The sequence below is a fragment of the Suricata suricatta genome, chromosome 9, assembly GCF_006229205.1.
Source record: "Suricata suricatta isolate VVHF042 chromosome 9, meerkat_22Aug2017_6uvM2_HiC, whole genome shotgun sequence".
NCBI lineage: Eukaryota > Metazoa > Chordata > Mammalia > Carnivora > Herpestidae > Suricata > Suricata suricatta.
Genome location: NC_043708.1, coordinates 80,403,924 through 80,422,041, shown reverse-complemented (window position 1 = coordinate 80,422,041; position 18,118 = coordinate 80,403,924). Strand labels below are relative to the sequence as shown.

At 39.0% G+C, this 18,118-nt stretch overlaps 1 protein-coding gene and 1 long non-coding RNA gene across 5 annotated transcripts in view; one reads left to right on the top strand and one right to left on the bottom strand.

Annotated features, from left to right (window-relative positions):
• The first annotated feature begins 6,739 nt into the window (after nt 1-6,739).
• Nucleotides 6,740-14,956, top strand: LOC115300717. Its single transcript, XR_003912796.1, has 2 exons — nt 6,740-7,729; nt 14,723-14,956. It is a non-coding gene; the product is annotated as an uncharacterized LOC115300717 (long non-coding RNA).
• The window catches only part of EIF2AK4 (eukaryotic translation initiation factor 2 alpha kinase 4), a 97,382-nt gene continuing 86,067 nt past the window's right edge, over nt 6,804-18,118 (bottom strand). For 3 of the 4 annotated variants that reach the window (XM_029950209.1, XM_029950210.1, XM_029950212.1), the window contains 7 exons: nt 15,628-15,740; nt 12,983-13,041; nt 12,014-12,111; nt 10,809-10,877; nt 10,243-10,287; nt 7,580-7,698; nt 6,804-7,050 (listed from right to left, as the gene is read on the bottom strand). In XM_029950209.1, coding sequence (XP_029806069.1) covers nt 6,993-7,050; nt 7,580-7,698; nt 10,243-10,287; nt 10,809-10,877; nt 12,014-12,111; nt 12,983-13,041; nt 15,628-15,740 — 561 coding nt within the window. In that variant the 3' untranslated portion in view covers nt 6,804-6,992. Of the gene's footprint in view, nt 7,051-7,579; nt 7,699-10,242; nt 10,288-10,808; nt 10,878-12,013; nt 12,112-12,982; nt 13,042-15,627; nt 15,741-18,118 lie in introns of those variants that run through there. The other variant, XM_029950213.1, reaches the window with a different exon arrangement.

Here is an 18,118-nt window from a genome sequence, read left to right as displayed (position 1 = left end):
CTTTGGTTTGGACATTTTCTGGGGAGGGGAAAAAGAATATTTAATTTTTTCAAGAGAGCAAGTTGCATGATGGGTATTAGACCACCTCTCTTTATTAGATTTCTTAATATTTACCTACATCCAAATGAAAATTTTGTAAAAATTCCAGAATCGTTAACATACAGTGTTATAGTTGTTTCAGGTGTACAGTATAGTGATTTAGCAATGTTATACAGTACTTAGTGCTCATCAAGATACGTGAACTCTTTTTTTTGTTGTTGTTGTTATTTTTTTTATTTTTGAGACAGAGACAGAGCATGAGAGGGGGAGGGGCAGAGAGAGAAGGAGACACAGAACCGGAAGCAGGCTCCAGGCTCTGAGCTAGCTGTCAGCATAGCGGGGCTCGAACCCACGAGTGTGAGATCTGACCTGAGCCGAAGTCGAAGCCTCAACCGACTGAGCCACCCAGGCGCCCCAAGATACGTGAACTCTTAATCCCGTTCACCTGTTTCCCCCATCTCCTTACCCCAATTTGCCCTTGTCAGTTTGTTCTCTGTAGTTAAGAGTCTATTTTTTGGTTTGTCTCTTTTTTCTGTTTGTGTAGTTTCTTAAATTCTACACCTGAAATCATATGGTATATGTCTTTCTCTGACTAATTTCACTTAGAATTATATTCTCTAGATCCATCCATGTTGTTGCAAATGGCAAGCTTTCACTCTTTTTTTATGAGTAATTCTCCATTGTGTGTGTATATACCACTTATTTATCCATTCATCTATCGATAGATGCCTGGGCTGCTTCCATAATTTGGCTATTGTAAATAAAGCCTTGATAAACCTAGGGACGCGTGTTTGTTTTTGAATTAGTGTTTTGTGTTCTTTGGGTAAATACTCAATAGTGGAATTACTGGATCATATGATACTTCTATTTTTGTAATTTTTTGAGTAACTCCATACTGTTTTCCACAGTGGCTGTACCAGTTTGCATTACCACCAACAGTTCACGAAGGTTCCTTTTCTCCATATCCTTGCCAACAGTTGTTTCTTGTATTTTTTATTTTAGCCAGTGTGACAGGCAGGAAGTATATCTCGTTGTGATTTTGATTTGCAATTCTTCGATGATGAGTGATGTTGAGCATTTTTTATGTATCTGTTGACCATCTGTATGTGTGGAGAAATGTCTGTTCATGTCTTAATGCCCATTTTTAATCAGGCTGTCGGTTTGGTATTGAGTTATATAAATTCTTTATATATTTTGGATACTAACCCTTTATCGGATATGTCATTTACAAATATCTTCTCCCACTCAGTAGGTTGTCTTTTAGTTTTTTTAATTAAAAATTTTTTTAACATTTATTTATTTTGAGGGAAGGAGAGACAGTGTGAGCAGGGGAGGGACAGAGAGAGAGAGAGAGAGAGAGAGAGGGAGACACAGAATCCGAAGACAGCTCCAGGCTCTGAGCTGTTAGCACAGAGCCCAAGGCAGGGCTCAAACTCATGAACCGCAAGATTAGGACTTGAACTAAAGTTGGATGTTTAACTGACTGAGTCACCCAGGTGCCCCTAGTTTTGTTTATTTTTACCTGTGCAGAAGCTTTTTATTTTGATGTAGTCCCAGCAGTTTATTTTTGCTTTTATTTCCCTTGCCTCAGGGGACATATCTAGAAAAATGTTGCTACGGCCAATGTCAGAGAAATTACTAGCTGTGCTCTCATCTAGGACTTTTATGGTTTGAGGTGTCATAATTAAGGTCCTTAATACATTTTGAATTTATTTTTGTGTATGGTGTGAGAAAGTGATCTACTTTTCTCAACACTGTTTGTTAAAGACATTGTCTTTTTCCTATTGCATATTCTTGCCTCTTATGTCAAAAATTAATTGACAGTGGGGCGCCTGGGTGGCACATTTGGTTGGGCCTCTTACTTCAGCTCAGGTCATGATCTCACGTTGTAGGTTCGAGCCCCATGTCAGGCTCTGTGCTGACCGCTCATAGCCTGGAGCCTGCTTCAGATTCTGTGTCTCCCTGTCTCTGCCTCTCCCCCTCTCATGCTCGCTCTCTGTCTCAAAAATAAATAAAACATTTAAAAAATTGACAGTATAAGCATGGGTTTATTTCTGGACTATTTTGTTCCATTGATTTATAGGTCTATTTTTGTGTCTGCACTATACTGTTTTTTATTTTTTTTATAGTTTATTGTCAAGTTGGTTTCCCTATAACACCCAGCACTCTTCCCCACAAGTGCCCTCCTCCATGTCCGTTATCCCCCTTCCCCTTCCCCCTTTAGCCCTCAGTTTGTTTTCAGTATTTGTCTCTCATGATTTCCCTCCCTCCCTCTCTTTTTCCCCTCTGCCCCTCCCCATGGTCCTCTGTTAAGTTTCTCCTGTTAGACCTCTGAGTGAAAACATATGGTATTTGTCCTTTTCTGCCTGACTTATTTCACTTAGCATGACTCCTTCGAGGTCCATCCACGTTGCTACAAATGACCAGATTTCATTCTTTCTCATTGCCATGTAGTGTTCCATTGTATATATAAACCACATCTTGATCCATTCATCAGTTGATGGACATTTAGGCTCTTTCCATGATCTGGCTATTGTTGACAGTGCTGCTATGAACATTGGGGTACATGTGCCCCTATGCATCAGCACTTCTATATCCCTTGGGTAGATCCCCACCAGTGCTATTGCTGGGTCATAAGGAAATTCTAGTGTTAATTTTTTGAGGAACCTCCACAGTTTTCCAGAGTGGCTGCACCAGTTTACATTCCCACCAACAGTGTAGGAGGGTGCCCATTTCTCCACATCCTTGCCAGCATCTTAGTCTCCTGTTTTGTTCATTTTAGCCACTCTGACCGGTGTGAGGTGGTATCTCAGTGTGGTTTTGATTTGTGTTTCCCTGATGATGAGTGATGTTGAACATCGTTTCATGTGCCTGTAGGCCATCTGGATGTCCTCTTTGGAGAAGTGTCTGTTCAAGTCTTCTGCCCATTTCTTCACTGGATTATTTGTTTTTCAGGTGTGGAGTTTGGTGTGTTCCTTGTAGATTTTGGATACTAGCCCTTTATTTGATATGTCATTTGCAACTATCTTTTCCCATTCTGTCAGTTGCCTATTTTCTTGATTTTTTTCCTTTGCATTTTTTCCCTTTGCATTTTGCACTATACTGTTTTGATTACTGCACCTTTGTAAGTGTATCCTGAGATCTGGCATCCAGTTTTGTTATTTTTCACAGTTGCTTTGGCTGTTTGGGGTCTTCTGTCGTCCCATACAATTTTAGGATTGTTCCAGTTCTGTGAAAAATGTTGTTGGTATTTTGGTAGAGATGACATCAGATCTGTAGATTGCTTTGGGTAGTGTGGACATCTTAACAGTATTTGTTTTTCTAATGCATAGGCATGGGATATCTTTCTATTTGTATCATCTTCAATGTCTTTCATTAGTGGTTCATAGTTTTCAGAGTATAGTCCTTTCACCTCCTTGGTTAAGTTTATTTGTAGGTATTTTGTTATTTTTGATGCAGTTGTAAATGGGATTGCTTTCTTAACTTCTCTTTTCTGCTACTTCATTGTTAGTGTATAGAAATGCAGTGGATTTCTGTATATTGATTTTGTATCCTGTGACCTTACTGAATTCATTAATCAGTTCTAATAGTTTTTTCGTGGAGCCTGTAGGGTTTCTATATATAGTAGTTTCATGACACCTCCAAGTAGTGAATAAAGTTTTACTTATTTCTTACCAGTTTGGATGCTTCTTATTTCTTCTTTTATCTGATTGTTGCTCCAGTATTACGTTGAGTAAAAGTGGTCAGAGCGGGCATCCTTGTCTTTTTACTGATCTCAGAGGAGATCTCACTTTTTCACTATTGAGTATGATGTTAGCTATGGGTTTTTCATGTATGACCTTTATTATGTTGAGGTATGTTCCCCCTACACCTGTCTGTTGAAGATTTTTATCATGAATGGATGTTGTACTTTGTCACATGTGTTTTCTGCATCTATTGAAATGATCACATAGTTCTATTCTTTTGATGTCATCTATCAATCATTTGATCATTGATTTACTTGTGAATGCTGCACCACTCGCATCCCAGGAGCAAATCCCACTTAATTGTGAATGATTTTTCTAAACGTATTGTTGGATTCAGTTTTCTAGCATATTGTTGAGGACTTTTACATCTGTGTTCTTCAGAGATACTGGCCTGTAGTTCTTTTTGTATTGTCTTTATTTGGTTTTGGTATCAGGGTAATGTTGGCCTCATAGAATGAATTTGAAAGCTTTCCTCCTTAATTTATTTTTTGGAATAGTCTGAGAATAGGTATTAACTCTTCTTCAAATGTTTGGTAGAATTCACCTGTCAAATCCTCTTGAGAGTTTTTCACTACGGATTCAATTTCACTGCTGGTAATTGATCTGTTCAAATTCTCTATTTCTTCCTGATTCAGTTTTGGGAGATTATGTTTCCAGAAATGTATCCATTTCTTCTAGGTTGTCTAAATTTGTTGGCACTTAATTTTTGTAACATTGTCTTATAATCCTTTTGTGTTTCTGTGGGTTAGCTGTTATTTCTCCTTTTTCTGATTTGTTTGAGCCTTTTCTTTGATGAGTCTGGCTAAATGTTTATCAGTTTTGTTGTCTTTTCAAAGAACCAGCTCCTGATCTCCTATATTGTTTTAGTTTCTATTTGGTTTATTTATGTTTGCTCTAATCTTTATTATCTCCTTCCTTCTACTGTTTTTGGGTTTTGTTTTCTTTTTCTAATTCCTTTAGGTGTAAGGTTAGGTTATTTGAGATTTTTCTTCTTGATGTAGACCTGTATTGGTATTAACTTTCCTCTTAGAATCTTTGCACACCCCAAAGATTTTGAGCCATTTTCACTTTCATTTGTCTCCATGTATTTTTTGATTTCTTGGTTGAGCCATTCACTGTTTAGTAGCATGTTATTTAACTTCCATGTATTTTATGCTCTTTCCAGACTTTTTCTTGTGGTTGATTGGGTTCTAGTTTCGTAGCACTGTGGTTGGAAAAGATGCATGGTATAATTTATTTCTTGAGGCTTGTTTGTGGCCTAAATATGTGATCTGTTCTGGAGAGTGTGCCATGTGCACTTGAACAGAATGTGCATTTTGTTCTTTAGGATGGAATGTTGTATCAGTTAGATCCATCTTGTCCAGTGGATCATTCAAAACCAGTTTAATTGTTGATTTTGTCTTGATTATCCGGTGATGTAAGTGGAGTGTTACAGTACGTTACTGTATTATTATCCATTACTTCCTTTGTAATTACCCGGTTTTTATGTATTTGGGTGCTGTCATGTTGGGCACATAAATGTTTACAATGGTTACATCTTCTTGTTGGGTTGTCCCCTTTATTATTAGGTGCTTCTCTTCTTTGTCCCATTACAGTCTTTGTTTTAAAGTCTGTTTTGTCCAGTATAGGGATTGCTACCCCAGGTTTTTTACTTCCATTTACATGTTAAGTGCTTTTCCATCCCTTCACTTTCAATATGGAGGTGTCTTTAGGTCTGAAATGAGTGTCTTATAGGCAGTATATAGATGGGCCTTGCTTTTTTTCTTTCACCCCATGTTGTTGTTGTTGTTGTTTTTTTTTTTTTTAATGTTTAGAGAGTGAGCACATGTACGAGCAGGGGAGGGGCAGAGAGAGAAGGAGACAGGATCTGAAGTGGGCCCTGATCTGACAGCCTCATGCAATGCTCAAAACCATGAGATCATGACCTGAGCTGAAGTCAGACCTTTAACTGACTCTGCCACCAGGGGCCCCTTTATTTTTTTTTTTTTGAAGTTTATGTATTTTGAGAGATTGTGTGCATGCTCTTGAAGGGTAGGGGAGTGGCAGAGAGATGGAGAGAAAATCCCAAGCAGGCTCCTTGCTCAGTGCAGAGCTCCATCTCACAAACCATGAAATTATGACCTGGGCCAAGACCCCACAAGTTGGGACACTTAACTGAATGAGCCACCTAGGTGCCCCAACACCCTGTGTCTTTGGATTGGAGGATGTAGTCCATTTACAAAGTTATTATTGATAGGTAGATACTTACTGCCATCTTGTTACTTGTTTATGGTTGCTTTTGTAGTTTCCTCTCTTCCTCTCTTCTCTCATGGTTTGCTGGCTTTCCACAGTCATGCTCTATTACTGGTTTTTGATTTGTGGTTACCATTAGGTTGGTATCTAATCTCTTATGCATGTAGCAAACTCTGTTAAGTTGTGTTCACTTAAGTTTGAACCCATTTACTCCTCTCTCCATATTCTAGGTATTTGGTATCATACTTTACATACTTTTATTTTGTGAATCCTTTTACTAATTTTTACAGATAATTTAAAGCTTTTGTGCTTTCTACTTTTAGGTCTATGTGGTCTTTATTTCCACTGAGCCCCCTTTAGCACACCTTGTAGGACTGGTTGAGTGGTTATAAATTCTTCTAACTTCTGTTTATCTGAGAAACTCTCTCCCCCCTATTCGGAAGGATAGCCTTGCTGGATAGAGCATTCGTGGCTGCAGGTTTTCTTTCAGAATTTCAAATCTATCATGTCACTCCCTTGTGGCATGCAGAGTTTTTAGTGAAAATTTAGCTGATAGCCTTATGGGGTTTCACTTGTATGAAACTGTTTTCTCTTGATGATTTTAAAATCCTCTCTTGATCATTACTGTTTTGTGTTTTAATTACTATGTTTCTTGGTGTGGACCTTTTGGGGTTGATTTGTTGGGCATATTCATGGGCTTAGTCATTAGGATTAAGGGAAAATGTGGCTATTTTCTTGTGTTCTAGCTCCACAAAACCTCTAGTGTTAATGATTTGCAATTTAAAAGCAGGAGATATATGAAAGCATTTATTATATCCAAAAAGATAAAATTTATATATTACACATGAAAAACTTACAAAGCTCAACTTTGTGGGACACTTCTTAGAATGTAAAGTTAAAATTACAGTGAATGTACAACATTTCATAGTATAAGCTCCTGTCTTTGAGCAAGATAATGACCATTCTTTAGGATTTTTAAAATAAGATTCTGTAGTAGTCATCTCTGTAGCTATACAGGAATAGCACAGATACCCTGCAAAAGAGAAAAGGTAGGATCAATATAAAGGGCAAAGAACAAAGTTACTAACAGATTTAGAACACCTTATGTATGAGTTCTGTTTAATAAAAACAAGACCACGCTTGTCACTGAAAAAACTAGGGAAGTTTTACAGAAGTGGTGATTGGCAAGGGTCTGTAGTGTACGGTCCTACATGAAGGGAACACCATGCCTTTTAAGCAGCTGGTAACATGAATGGCTGTCCTTCTGACATGAGGACATAGACAGCAAAGCAATCACAGCATTTCCCTTTCATTTAGACATTCAGAGTTACCTGGGTGACCAAAATTCTAAGTGGGATCACTACCTCTGGGACTGCTGGGTTTTGTTACTGACAAACCATGGCTGATTCATTGTCCTGAGCAAGCCTTACTGGTTATCAGGGGCAATTCTGACATAATCGCTTATCAGCCATCAAAACTCAACAAGACAATAAAATATGCCATTTTGAAATCCCTCAAGTTTTAACCCACATTGAACATGCAGTACCTCGGTGATAACTTACTTTTTTTCTACTTTGATGTTATAAATCTCATCACAGACTAATTTGAGGTATCTTTGCTTTGGCAGGCGGGACAGCAGCTGCTTCACAGTTGTATTAAATGCCTGTTCGTCAGCATCCCACTAGGAAAAAATAGATAAGCCTTAATGACAGGTACTAGTGTTATTAACTGGCTTTTTCTGGGTCACTAATGAAAGGCCAATGCCATTTAAGTGTACTAGAAAAAAAATCAGTTACAGCTAGATCTTGTGGGGAGATGGTTGGGTTTTTTTCCCTTGGAGCACTGATTTTCTGTATAAGACTCCTTTTTAGATCCTGATGAGCAGTGCTGCAGCCGTAGTGTGCTACGTGACTTAAGACCAGTTTTTCTGCATTTATTTTGTGTAAAATGGAGGTAACACCTCTGCGTGCATCATTTGAGTGGAACATAAAGCAGTAACTGCCAGCGCAATGGTATATGCTTATTTACAAGATGACAACAGAAAAATATATAAAATGTTCTGGGACAAAGTTCATTTTTTTTTCATTTAATTTAATCTGTGGCTAAATACTCTGAGAGACAAAAGTATCCTTTGGCAGGACATTAAAAAACCACAGTAATACCTACAGGTGTTTTTTTTTTTTTTTTTAATCTTTGTTATTAAGAATGCTTATTCAGGGGCACCTGGGTGGCTCAGTCAGTTAAGCATTCGACTTCAGCTCAGGTCATGATCTCGCAGTCTGTGGGTTTGAGCCCCACATCGGGCTCTGTGCTGACAGCTAGAGCCTGGAGCCTGCTTCGGATTCTATCTCCCTCTCTTTCTGCCCCTCTCCAACATGTGTGCTCTCGCTCTCTCTCAAAATAATAAGCATTAAAGAAAAAATGTTTATTCAACTTTTTATAAGTTTTAGGCTATCTGATAATAAAGGCTCCCCCTAAAAAGCTTTTTTGGGGGGTTCCTGGATGGCTTAGTCGGTTGAGCATCTGACTCTTGATTTTTGGCTCAGGTCATGATCTCACTATGAAATCAAGCCCCATCAGCCTCTGCGCAGCACAGAACCTGTTTGGGATTTTCTCAGCCCTGATAGTGAGCTTTCAAAACAAACAAACAAAAAACTTAAAGTTTCAGTATCGTTAACATACAGTATTAGCTTCAGATGTATAATATAGTGATTCAACAATTCTATACATATTGCATCTTAATCCCATTGACCGATTGCACCTGTCATCTCCCCATCTGTTTCTTTTCTGGTAACTATCAGTTCTCTTTAGCTATAGATAGTTTCTTAGCCTTTTTTTTCCTTTGCTCGTTTGTTTAGTTTCTTAAATTCCACATGTGAATGAATGAAATTTGTCTTTCTCTGGTTTATTCCACTTAGCGTTATACTCTCTAGTTCCATTCCTCTTGTTGCAAACAGCAAGTTTTCAGTCCTTTTTTATGGCTAAATAATACTCAATTGTATGTGTGTACACATCACATCCATAACTACTCATTTATCCATGAACACTTGGGTTGCTTCCATTATCTGGCTGTTGTAAATAATGCTACTGTAAACATAGGGGTGCATGGATCTCTTTGAGTTAGTGTTTTTATATTTTTTGAGTAAATAACAACTAATGCAATGACTAGATCATAAGGTAGCTCCATTTTTTAACTTCCTGAGGAACCTCCATACTGTTTTCCAGTGGTGGCACCAGTTTGCACTCTTACCAGCAGTGCAGGATGGTTCCTATGTTTCTCATATTGTTAATTTTAGCCGTGGTGACAGGTGTAAGGTGGTATGGCATTATCTCATTGGAGTTTTGATTTGCTTTTCCCTGGTGATAAGTGATGTTGACCATCTATCTCTATGTCTTTGGGAAAATGTCTCTTCAGGTCCTATGTCCATTTTTAAATCAGTGTTTTTAGTGCTACCCATAAAAATTATATATGCACACACACACACAAATTTTTGTCTTAATTTCTTAATTTTTATAAAAATATCTTTCATATATAGTTCCAGTTCTACAAATAAGCTTTCCTAGTTGTAATGAAGGTCAGCATTGTATGGAGGTTAGGATTCCATTAGTCTGTCTGGGTTCAAATCCTATCTCTGCTAATTACTAGTAGGTTGACCTTGAGTAAGGTATTTAGTATCTCTGGGCACCTGGGTGGCTCAGTTGGTTGAATATCTGACTCGATTTTGGCTCAGGTCGATCCCAGAGTCGTGGGTTTGAGCCCCACGCTGGGTTCCATGCTGAGCATGGAAACCTGCTGAAGATTCTCCAAAAAAACCTTTAAAAAAATATTTAATATCTCTTCCATTCTCCATAAAATGCAAAATACTCCTGCTTATCTATATATAATGGGGATAATAGTACATACCTCTTTTTTGTTATGATTAAATGAGTTAATATTTGAAAATGCTTAGAGCAAGGCCTGCCAGAGCCTGATACACAGTAAAAATACGAGGTGTTGAAATATTCTATGAATTTTAAAAGTCACTAGAAAAGTATGATTGTCTTAGAAAATCTGATTCAGTATATATGTCACATAAAAGGAACAATGTTGTTTAATTCCTAGAACTGCTAAAAAATACCCAGTATCATGAAGAAAATAATGCCATTTTTTATTTTGTTTTGGCAAATTAACACGCAGGCTTTGGAATTTGAAAGGCCACAATGCACAACAGTTCATCTTGCTTACCTCTAATGATAAAAACTGTAGGATGGTTTCTTTGGGTAGATCCACCTGTTGATACACAGAAGTGTAGGTCATCTCTCAAGGCACCCAATGCAGCACATACTGACTTGTGACAATAGTGTCTTTTAGAAGGGAGCAACATGAACAGGCCGGCAGAGTCTGGGACATGACTGTGCTATAAAACACAGCACACTTCAATGAACCGTGCAGTGGGAAGAGGTCAGCACGGGCAAACAAATATCTCCAGTCCACACACGTTACACCCCAGAGGCTTGATGCTATTTCCTGCACTCAGTATATTCTCAAAGGCAAAAGTCTGAAACATTTTAGAAAAATGAAAGATGGAGGGTAGGGGGAATATAAACAACATCACCAGAGGAAGAAAACAGGAGAAACAAACACAGAACCTTCCATTTTCTTCCCCGTTTTTACAGATTTAGATTGCATGTGGTTCATATCAGTGATAAAAGGCCTGCATCCCAATACTGTGCACACTGGGCAAAAATGGCCTAACCTCTGAGGAAACAACTTCAACAACAGGGCAATTCTCAAAATGTTAAAGCACTTACAGCCAGAATTTCAATTTCACTGCTTTTCTGATGTAAGTTGGCAAGGGAGGTCTGAAGTCGGGTTTGTACCTAAAACAAGAAGACCTATCAGAATTCAGAACCGGCCAACCCCACCGATCTTTCTTGCCATTTTATTTCTTATTCTAGGAAGCAGTCACAAGTGACAAATCAAGGCCTGGAAGGGGTTTCAAAAATTATCTAAGGACTTGCTCTTAATCCACCCCGGAAAGATGAGTGTCTGTTCTATCCTGATCTCAGGGGAAATGAGATTTCATAGTCTGTTTTGATAACTTAATACTCCACCTACTTATTTAGTATAAGGTTGGGGGCACTAAAACTGCAGGGGGTTTTTCATATTAAGCTAAATTTGGAAAAGAGGAAGCTGACAGCAGTGAGGACATGGAACTGAAGGGGGATGAAAGCAGCAGAAAGATGTGAAAATGCATCGCCATCCAACATCCTGAGCAACAGCTAGGAGCGCATACGTAGCACAGTGAGGTCATCTTTTATATTTCAGTCTCATCGCATTTCTAAATAATGACTGCTCTCTAACACTCAGCCACTTCCCAAGTTAGGTCAGTGTCCTGAGGATTGCCCTGATTCCTTTCCCCGCTACCTATTTAAATCCATCAGGGATCCCCTCCCAGAAGCCAGTTGCTGTGTCTGCAGCAACTCCTACACTCACATGCAGTGCGTCTGATTCAGCATTCTGTTACTTCTCTTCTGTTGTTCCCCAACTGTGCACTGCATATGCTTCTAAGGTTATGTACTCTTTGAGGACTGGGGCCAAGCCGTATGTCTTTTGAATTTTACGTGGCATTTCACACAGAAGCCGGTGTATAGCAGACACCAAATACACGTGTGCAGGGAGAAACCTGCTTCCAGTTTTGGAATAGATCTCTTGTGCTTTGCTACTCAAAACAAAACCCTGTCTGCCATGAGATATAGATCAGAAAGTCTTTGTTTAGATCGAGTAGTTCTGACAGTAGGTGCTTCTAGGTGCCTGCAGTGCACATGGACACCTCTTTAGAGGACAAATGGGGCAGAATCCTAACACCAGAGAGATGCTTTGTGTTGATGAAATTTTCAGAAGCCACCAAGTTAAGGAAGTGGGAAGGAAAATATTTCTAGGAAACTGTTTATCTTCCTTTCCTATCCTCTACCTCCTTTGTAGCTTATATAAGAAAGCTGAGCCAACTGTGTACCTGAGTTTCATACCGCCTCCTGGTGCTGGCTGACAGCTTCTCCGGGGCGACCACACTCACACTGGGAACAACGGCAGCTCCATGAATTTCAAACAGACCTGAAACAGAGAGTTTGAGAATTTAGGGTCTTACCTGATTCCACTTTTTGTAACACACCACAGAGATGGCAGGCATTATTAGCAGAATCCACTATGATGTGATTCTAAGGGCCAGATTATGTCTGGACGATGTTTTCCATCTCTGCAACTACCTGCCCTTGACCTGGAGTAGCCCAGAACCCTCATGCTTCTGTCAAAACAACCAGGCTTCTCTCCTCAGGTGGGAGGTGGGGTGGAAGGTGACTAAGGCACAGGGAGGCTATATGAGTCACCAAAACCTCGTGACCCTAAGAAAAAGAATCACATTTACTACGCTTCAACACTTATTCTGGGCAGAAAGTCAATGCTAGCAGTAACAAACCAAAAAGACCCAGTTCTGTTAAAAGCCAAAAAACGTCGTCTTGTGGACAATGCTTGGGACATTGCTTTTTCAGTAAGGTGTAGATGTGGTGAAACTAAAGATGTAAGATCACCACTGTTCCCTGTTGGCTTTCAGGAAAACAAAATGTATGCAGTGTCTTTCTCAAGGGATTTCAATGTATTATTCCTCAATCTTCTGTGTGGGGAAAATCTCCAGGAAAATTATCCACATTTAATCTGTATCATCAGCTGAGTCAAAGGAAGATTGAACCAGTGAAAATAAGACAGGAAGACAGGGATGTATTAGGATCAGAGGAATCACCAAACTTTCAATCATTTTCTAAGATACGGGTTTCAAAGCACACAGATAAATTCCAGTTGGCACACTTAACAGTATATGTTAAAGATCTATTTCTGATACCGCAAGGAGTCTGCGCGGTCGTTAGTGCTTACCACAAATGTGTACGCACACACACTGCACGATTATGTTTAGGTTATAATTAGTAAATACCTGAAGCATTAGAAAATGACCCCTTCAGATTTTGCACTGCAAGATTATCGGAAGCTTCTCTAAAAACAAACAAAAACAATTACAAAACAGTCAATAAAGCAAAACACAAGTAAAGTGAATCATTTTTTCTATTAAATATAAAAACTAAATATTGGGTATTAGTCAAAGAAAAATAACAAAATTTGAACTTATGTGTTTGATCAAGAGCAAGTAAAAATTAATTATAAAGGATGTCATTTCCAATTAACAAATGCCTGAAGACAACCTTTTTGATTTATTCAGCTATGTCTGAAATCCTGGCTCAACATAAGAAGCTAATTTCAATGAAACATAATGGGTGTTCTTTCCGCTCCCCTCACAATACAAGGAAACATTAAAATGGCACACCCCCCTTTATACAGCAGCAACCTTGGTGATCTCCCACAGGAGAACACTTAGTAAATAAGGAGATTCTTTAGAAAGCTATGAATGGACGTTCTTTTAAAGACTGAATTAGTTTATAGCCTTTGAGAGACACAATAGCACTCTCGGGAAAACATGGAAGTAATCATGCACCTGGAGGAAAGATTTTAAACCTTACCCTGCTAAAACTGAATCCCATCTGGCCTTCTAAGTATCTTAATGTTCACCCGTACTATTAATTAGCTGAGAATTTTATGCTTCCTAAACTTTTTTTTTTTTAATCAGTAATCCTAATACCTGGTGACTTCTAGAACATTATATTCCCTCAGAAAAAGCATGATGATTGGGGTGCTTGGGTGGCTTAGTCAGTTAAGCATCTGACTTTGGCTCAGGTCATGATCTCACACTCTGCTCTGTGCGGACAGCTCAGAGCCTGAAGCCTGCTTCAGATTCTTGTGTCTCCCTCTCTGCCCCTCCCCCACTCACGTTCTGTCTCTCTCTCTCAAAATAAAAAATAAAGACATTAAAAAAATGTTTTTAAAAGAAGAAGCGTGATGGTTACTGTATTCAAGCTAGGTGCAGATGGGAAGGAGCCCAGTGTGAGGGAAGAAGTACGGATGTTCATTTTCTAGAAGCCGGGACTTTTCACTGTGGCACTATTGACATTGTGGGCCAGATAATTCTTGTTTGGGGGTCTGGGGGCGGTCAGTCCTCGGCACTGTAGAGCAGTAGCACCCCCTGTTCTAACAACCAGAAATGTCTGCAAACAGTGCCAAATGTCCCCTGCTTGAGAATTACTGACAGAAGTAAAAAAAGGCATTTTTGATTATGAGCATATATATATAAATGTTAACACACTTACTAAAAAAAAAAAAACCTTAAAATTAGGATCCTTGTAATCCCACTAACCAGAAATAACTACAATTAAAAACGTGGTACAACATTCCAGCCTATATATGGGCTGTGTATTTTGTTTGAGAATGGACATCCTTCCACGTCAATAAATAGAACTTTACTAGAATAATCATTAAAAAATTTTTTTTAAAGTAAACTATGTCCAATATGGGACTTAAACTCACGATTTGGAGATCAAGAGTCTCATGCTCTTTCAACTGAGCCAGTTAGGCCTGGCCCCTAGAATCATTTTTGAAGGCTGCATAGCGTTTCACTGTATTACTATAATCCAAACAATCTTGTACCAATGGATTTTGTGATATTTTAAGTGAGAGATTCTCAAAGTGTGGTCCAGGGACCTCTGGAGACCCCTGAGACCCTTTCAGAGGTAAGGACAAAACAGTTTTCACTATAATGCTAAAATGTTATTTCTCTCTCTTTAAGCCCATCCTCTCACAAATGTGTCATGGAATTTTCCAGAGACTGTATAATGGGTGATAGCACAACAGACTGAATGCAGAAGCAGATGACAATCTAGTTTTTTCTATCAAAGTGTTAAAGAGATTACAAAAATGGGAAAAAATGCATTATCTGTAAAAACATGTAAGTGTTGCTCTTCTTAAATTTCTTTGGTTTTGGAGAATAGCTATTTTTCATTAAAAATGTCAGATTAGCATGTGATGGGTTTATTATTTTAAAATAAATATTTTTTAAATGTTCATTTTAGTTTCTAATAAATTACTGATAGATACGACCCACATACACAAGTTCTTTGGTGCCCTCAGATAATTTTTAAGGATATAAAGGGGCCTGAGGGCAAAAAGTTTGGAACTGCTGTTATAAGCAATGCCTTGATAGACATCTTTGCATATACCCCCATGGAATATTTTTTACTATGAATTCCTGAAAGTGATATTAATGGATCTTTTTTCTTTAATTCTCAAGGTTTTTAACTTTGTTAAATTCCTATCCAGAGAGTTGAGCCAGTGTACACTTCTGTTATGAATATGAGATATTTTCCCAGAATATATTATATCTTTCAAATACACTGATAAAATACTACCATAATTTACTGAATAACAGACCGAATACGATAATTCTGGCTCCTGAGGCCTTTCAAACTGATAAAGTATTCTCTGACATGTTATGAGAAACGGACCTTCAAAGTATGATTAGTCTTATACAGAGGGTCGTATACTTCAACTGTTGAGTTCTTCAGAAGCAACAGAATGGTCCATTAAAAGTTATCCTGATGAATCTTTATTTTCCAAAAGGATCAAATTGATTTTTTTAAAAAAGGCACGGAAGTTCTACAGGTAGTCAGAGCTGGTTTTCTGGGCCTTTGTTACCTGATAGTCCTTTCATCACTGACTTTAGTCCTGAGTTTCTGCACAACATATTCTATAAGATCAGACTCCAGCACGCATTTCTCTGTTTGTCTTTCCTTCTCAAAAGACTTAACCTTAAAAAGAATGAAATAGATCCATCAATTTCTGAAGCCAGCAGGCTGAACCCGACCACAAAACCAAGTCAACAGTTCAGGTTGGTGGTTCTCAACCAGGGGCAATTTTGCTCACCACAGGGCATCTGGCGATGTTTGGGGACAGTTTTGGTTGTGACATCTACAGAGGGTGCTCCAGCATTTTGTGGGTAGAGGCCTGGGATGCTGTTCGACATCCTACGGTGCCCAGGACAGCAGCCCCCACAATTATCTGGCCCCAAATGTCACTGTGGTTTTGAGAAACTGTGTTATAGACTAGAAAAGCTTATCACTGGATAGTCTTTAAAAAGAGGGGAGGCGTGCAAGACTGATCAGCTCCTATTTCATTTGATTCACATATTCTTCCCCTTCAACATACCCTGGTCAATCACCAAGTTTCCACACACACACACACACGCCCCCATTCCAAACATAAGTCCTGTCACCCCATTTTTATGGTACCTGCCCTTTCATCTTCACTGGGCATGGAGGTGCCTTGGCTTAGAAGAGCCTTATATTCATCCCACTGCTATCCCTGACTTGAGTTTCCCCTCACTCCATTCCACGCTACACATCCTACAGATTAATTTTTTTTCACACAGAACTCTAATGTCCCCTTCTGTCCAAAACATAGGCTCTAGAGACCCCTGAGACACTTGGATACATCTCTAGCTGCTACATTAAGTCCAAATTCGTTGGTGGGCATTTTGCTCTCCATGGTCTAGCTAAAACCACTCTCTCTTGCTGAAGGGTCCTTCTTTGCAATCCTGCTTCACCACAGTAGACTTCTACAGGGTGATACCAGAATAGTTCTTTGCTGGCTTTCCTCTGACTTTGGAATAGGTGGGTCAAAGAAATACCATTACCTTTGCTATTCCTTCTGCCTAAAAGGTCCTTTCAGCAGGTACCCATATCCTGCCCATCCATGAGGATCCAGCATAAACCTCACCTCTACTGTGAACACTTCTCTGCTACTTCTGAAGTCATCCCCCAGGGTGATGGGCCCTCAGAGAACTTTCTCTGTAGGACTCTCATGGCATTTAGCATTTTCTAACTCATGCACAAATGTGTTGTGTTCCCTACAAGATTACAGGGTACTTGACAGCAGGGCCTGAGGCGAAATGTCCATGGATCCTCTAGGATCTTAAAATTCCATCCCTTCTACACTGTGAATACTTAAAATGCGTTTGTTGAGTGGGTGAATGAAGTGATGTCTTGCCCTTCAACTATGAAGATGACACAAGACTGGACAGGCGGAAACAATGTTCTACAATGAACAAGATCACATTTAATGGAGATAAATATGAAGTCCTGTAATTAAAGCCTTCATTGTAGGTGGTCAGCCAGACATGGTAAAAAGGCCCATGAATTTTAGCTGGTAAGTTCAGTATAAGCCCAAGAGCCATGCTGTTGCTAAGAGCTGACTAGTGAACTGCACTAGAAGAAATCTGGTATCTGGAATCAGGGAGGTCAGAGACCATTCTCATCTAGTCAGAATATGCTTAAGAGTGCTGTATAGAATTCTATGATCACATTGAAAGAGAGACTTAACAAAACCTGTCTAGAGGAGCTTAAAGTAGGAGGGTCAAGGATTTGGGAAATCATGTTATGAGAAATGGCTTAAGTAACCAGAATGTTTAAATCAGAAAAGAGGGGGTACCTAGGTGGCTCAGTCAGTTAAGAGTCTGATTTTGGCTCAGGTCATGATCTTATGGTTTGTGGGTTTGAGCCCTGCATTGGGCTCTGTGCTGAGACAGCTCATAGCCTGGAGCCTACTTTGGATTCTGTGTTTCTCTTTTCTCTGCCCCTCCCCTGCTTGCTTTCACTCTCTCTCAAAAATAAATGAACATTAAAAAAATTTTTTTAAACCAGGAAAGAGGATAGAGTGGCATGGCAGTCTGTGGTCCTAGAATTTATTTGAAGGTAGTTGAGAAAAGGAAGAAGAATTAGACTTGTTATTGTGACTACTCTAGAAGGCAGAACTGAGACCACTGAGTGTTAAATTTGGGAAGGAGACTACTTCAGGTTTTTGAAATTCACTCATCACTATAGCAGTGTTTTATGACACGAATTAACCAGCAGAGGCTTGATGGTCATCTCTCCATAATACTGCAGGAGCAATCACTGCTCTGGAAGAGACCTGATCAGTAGTTCTTAGGGGTACTTATAATTTTGTGACTAACCAGCAGACTAGTAGTGGGGACTTAAAAATCTTCCCTAAAAGGATGAACTACTCCAAGAACTGCCCTCCTGCCTTCAACAGCTAGAAAACCTGATGAAACACATAAGATTTTTCAGACATTAGACAACAAGCAACAAATCTCTTTCAAAATTAACATTAAAAAATGTTTTCTTAATTT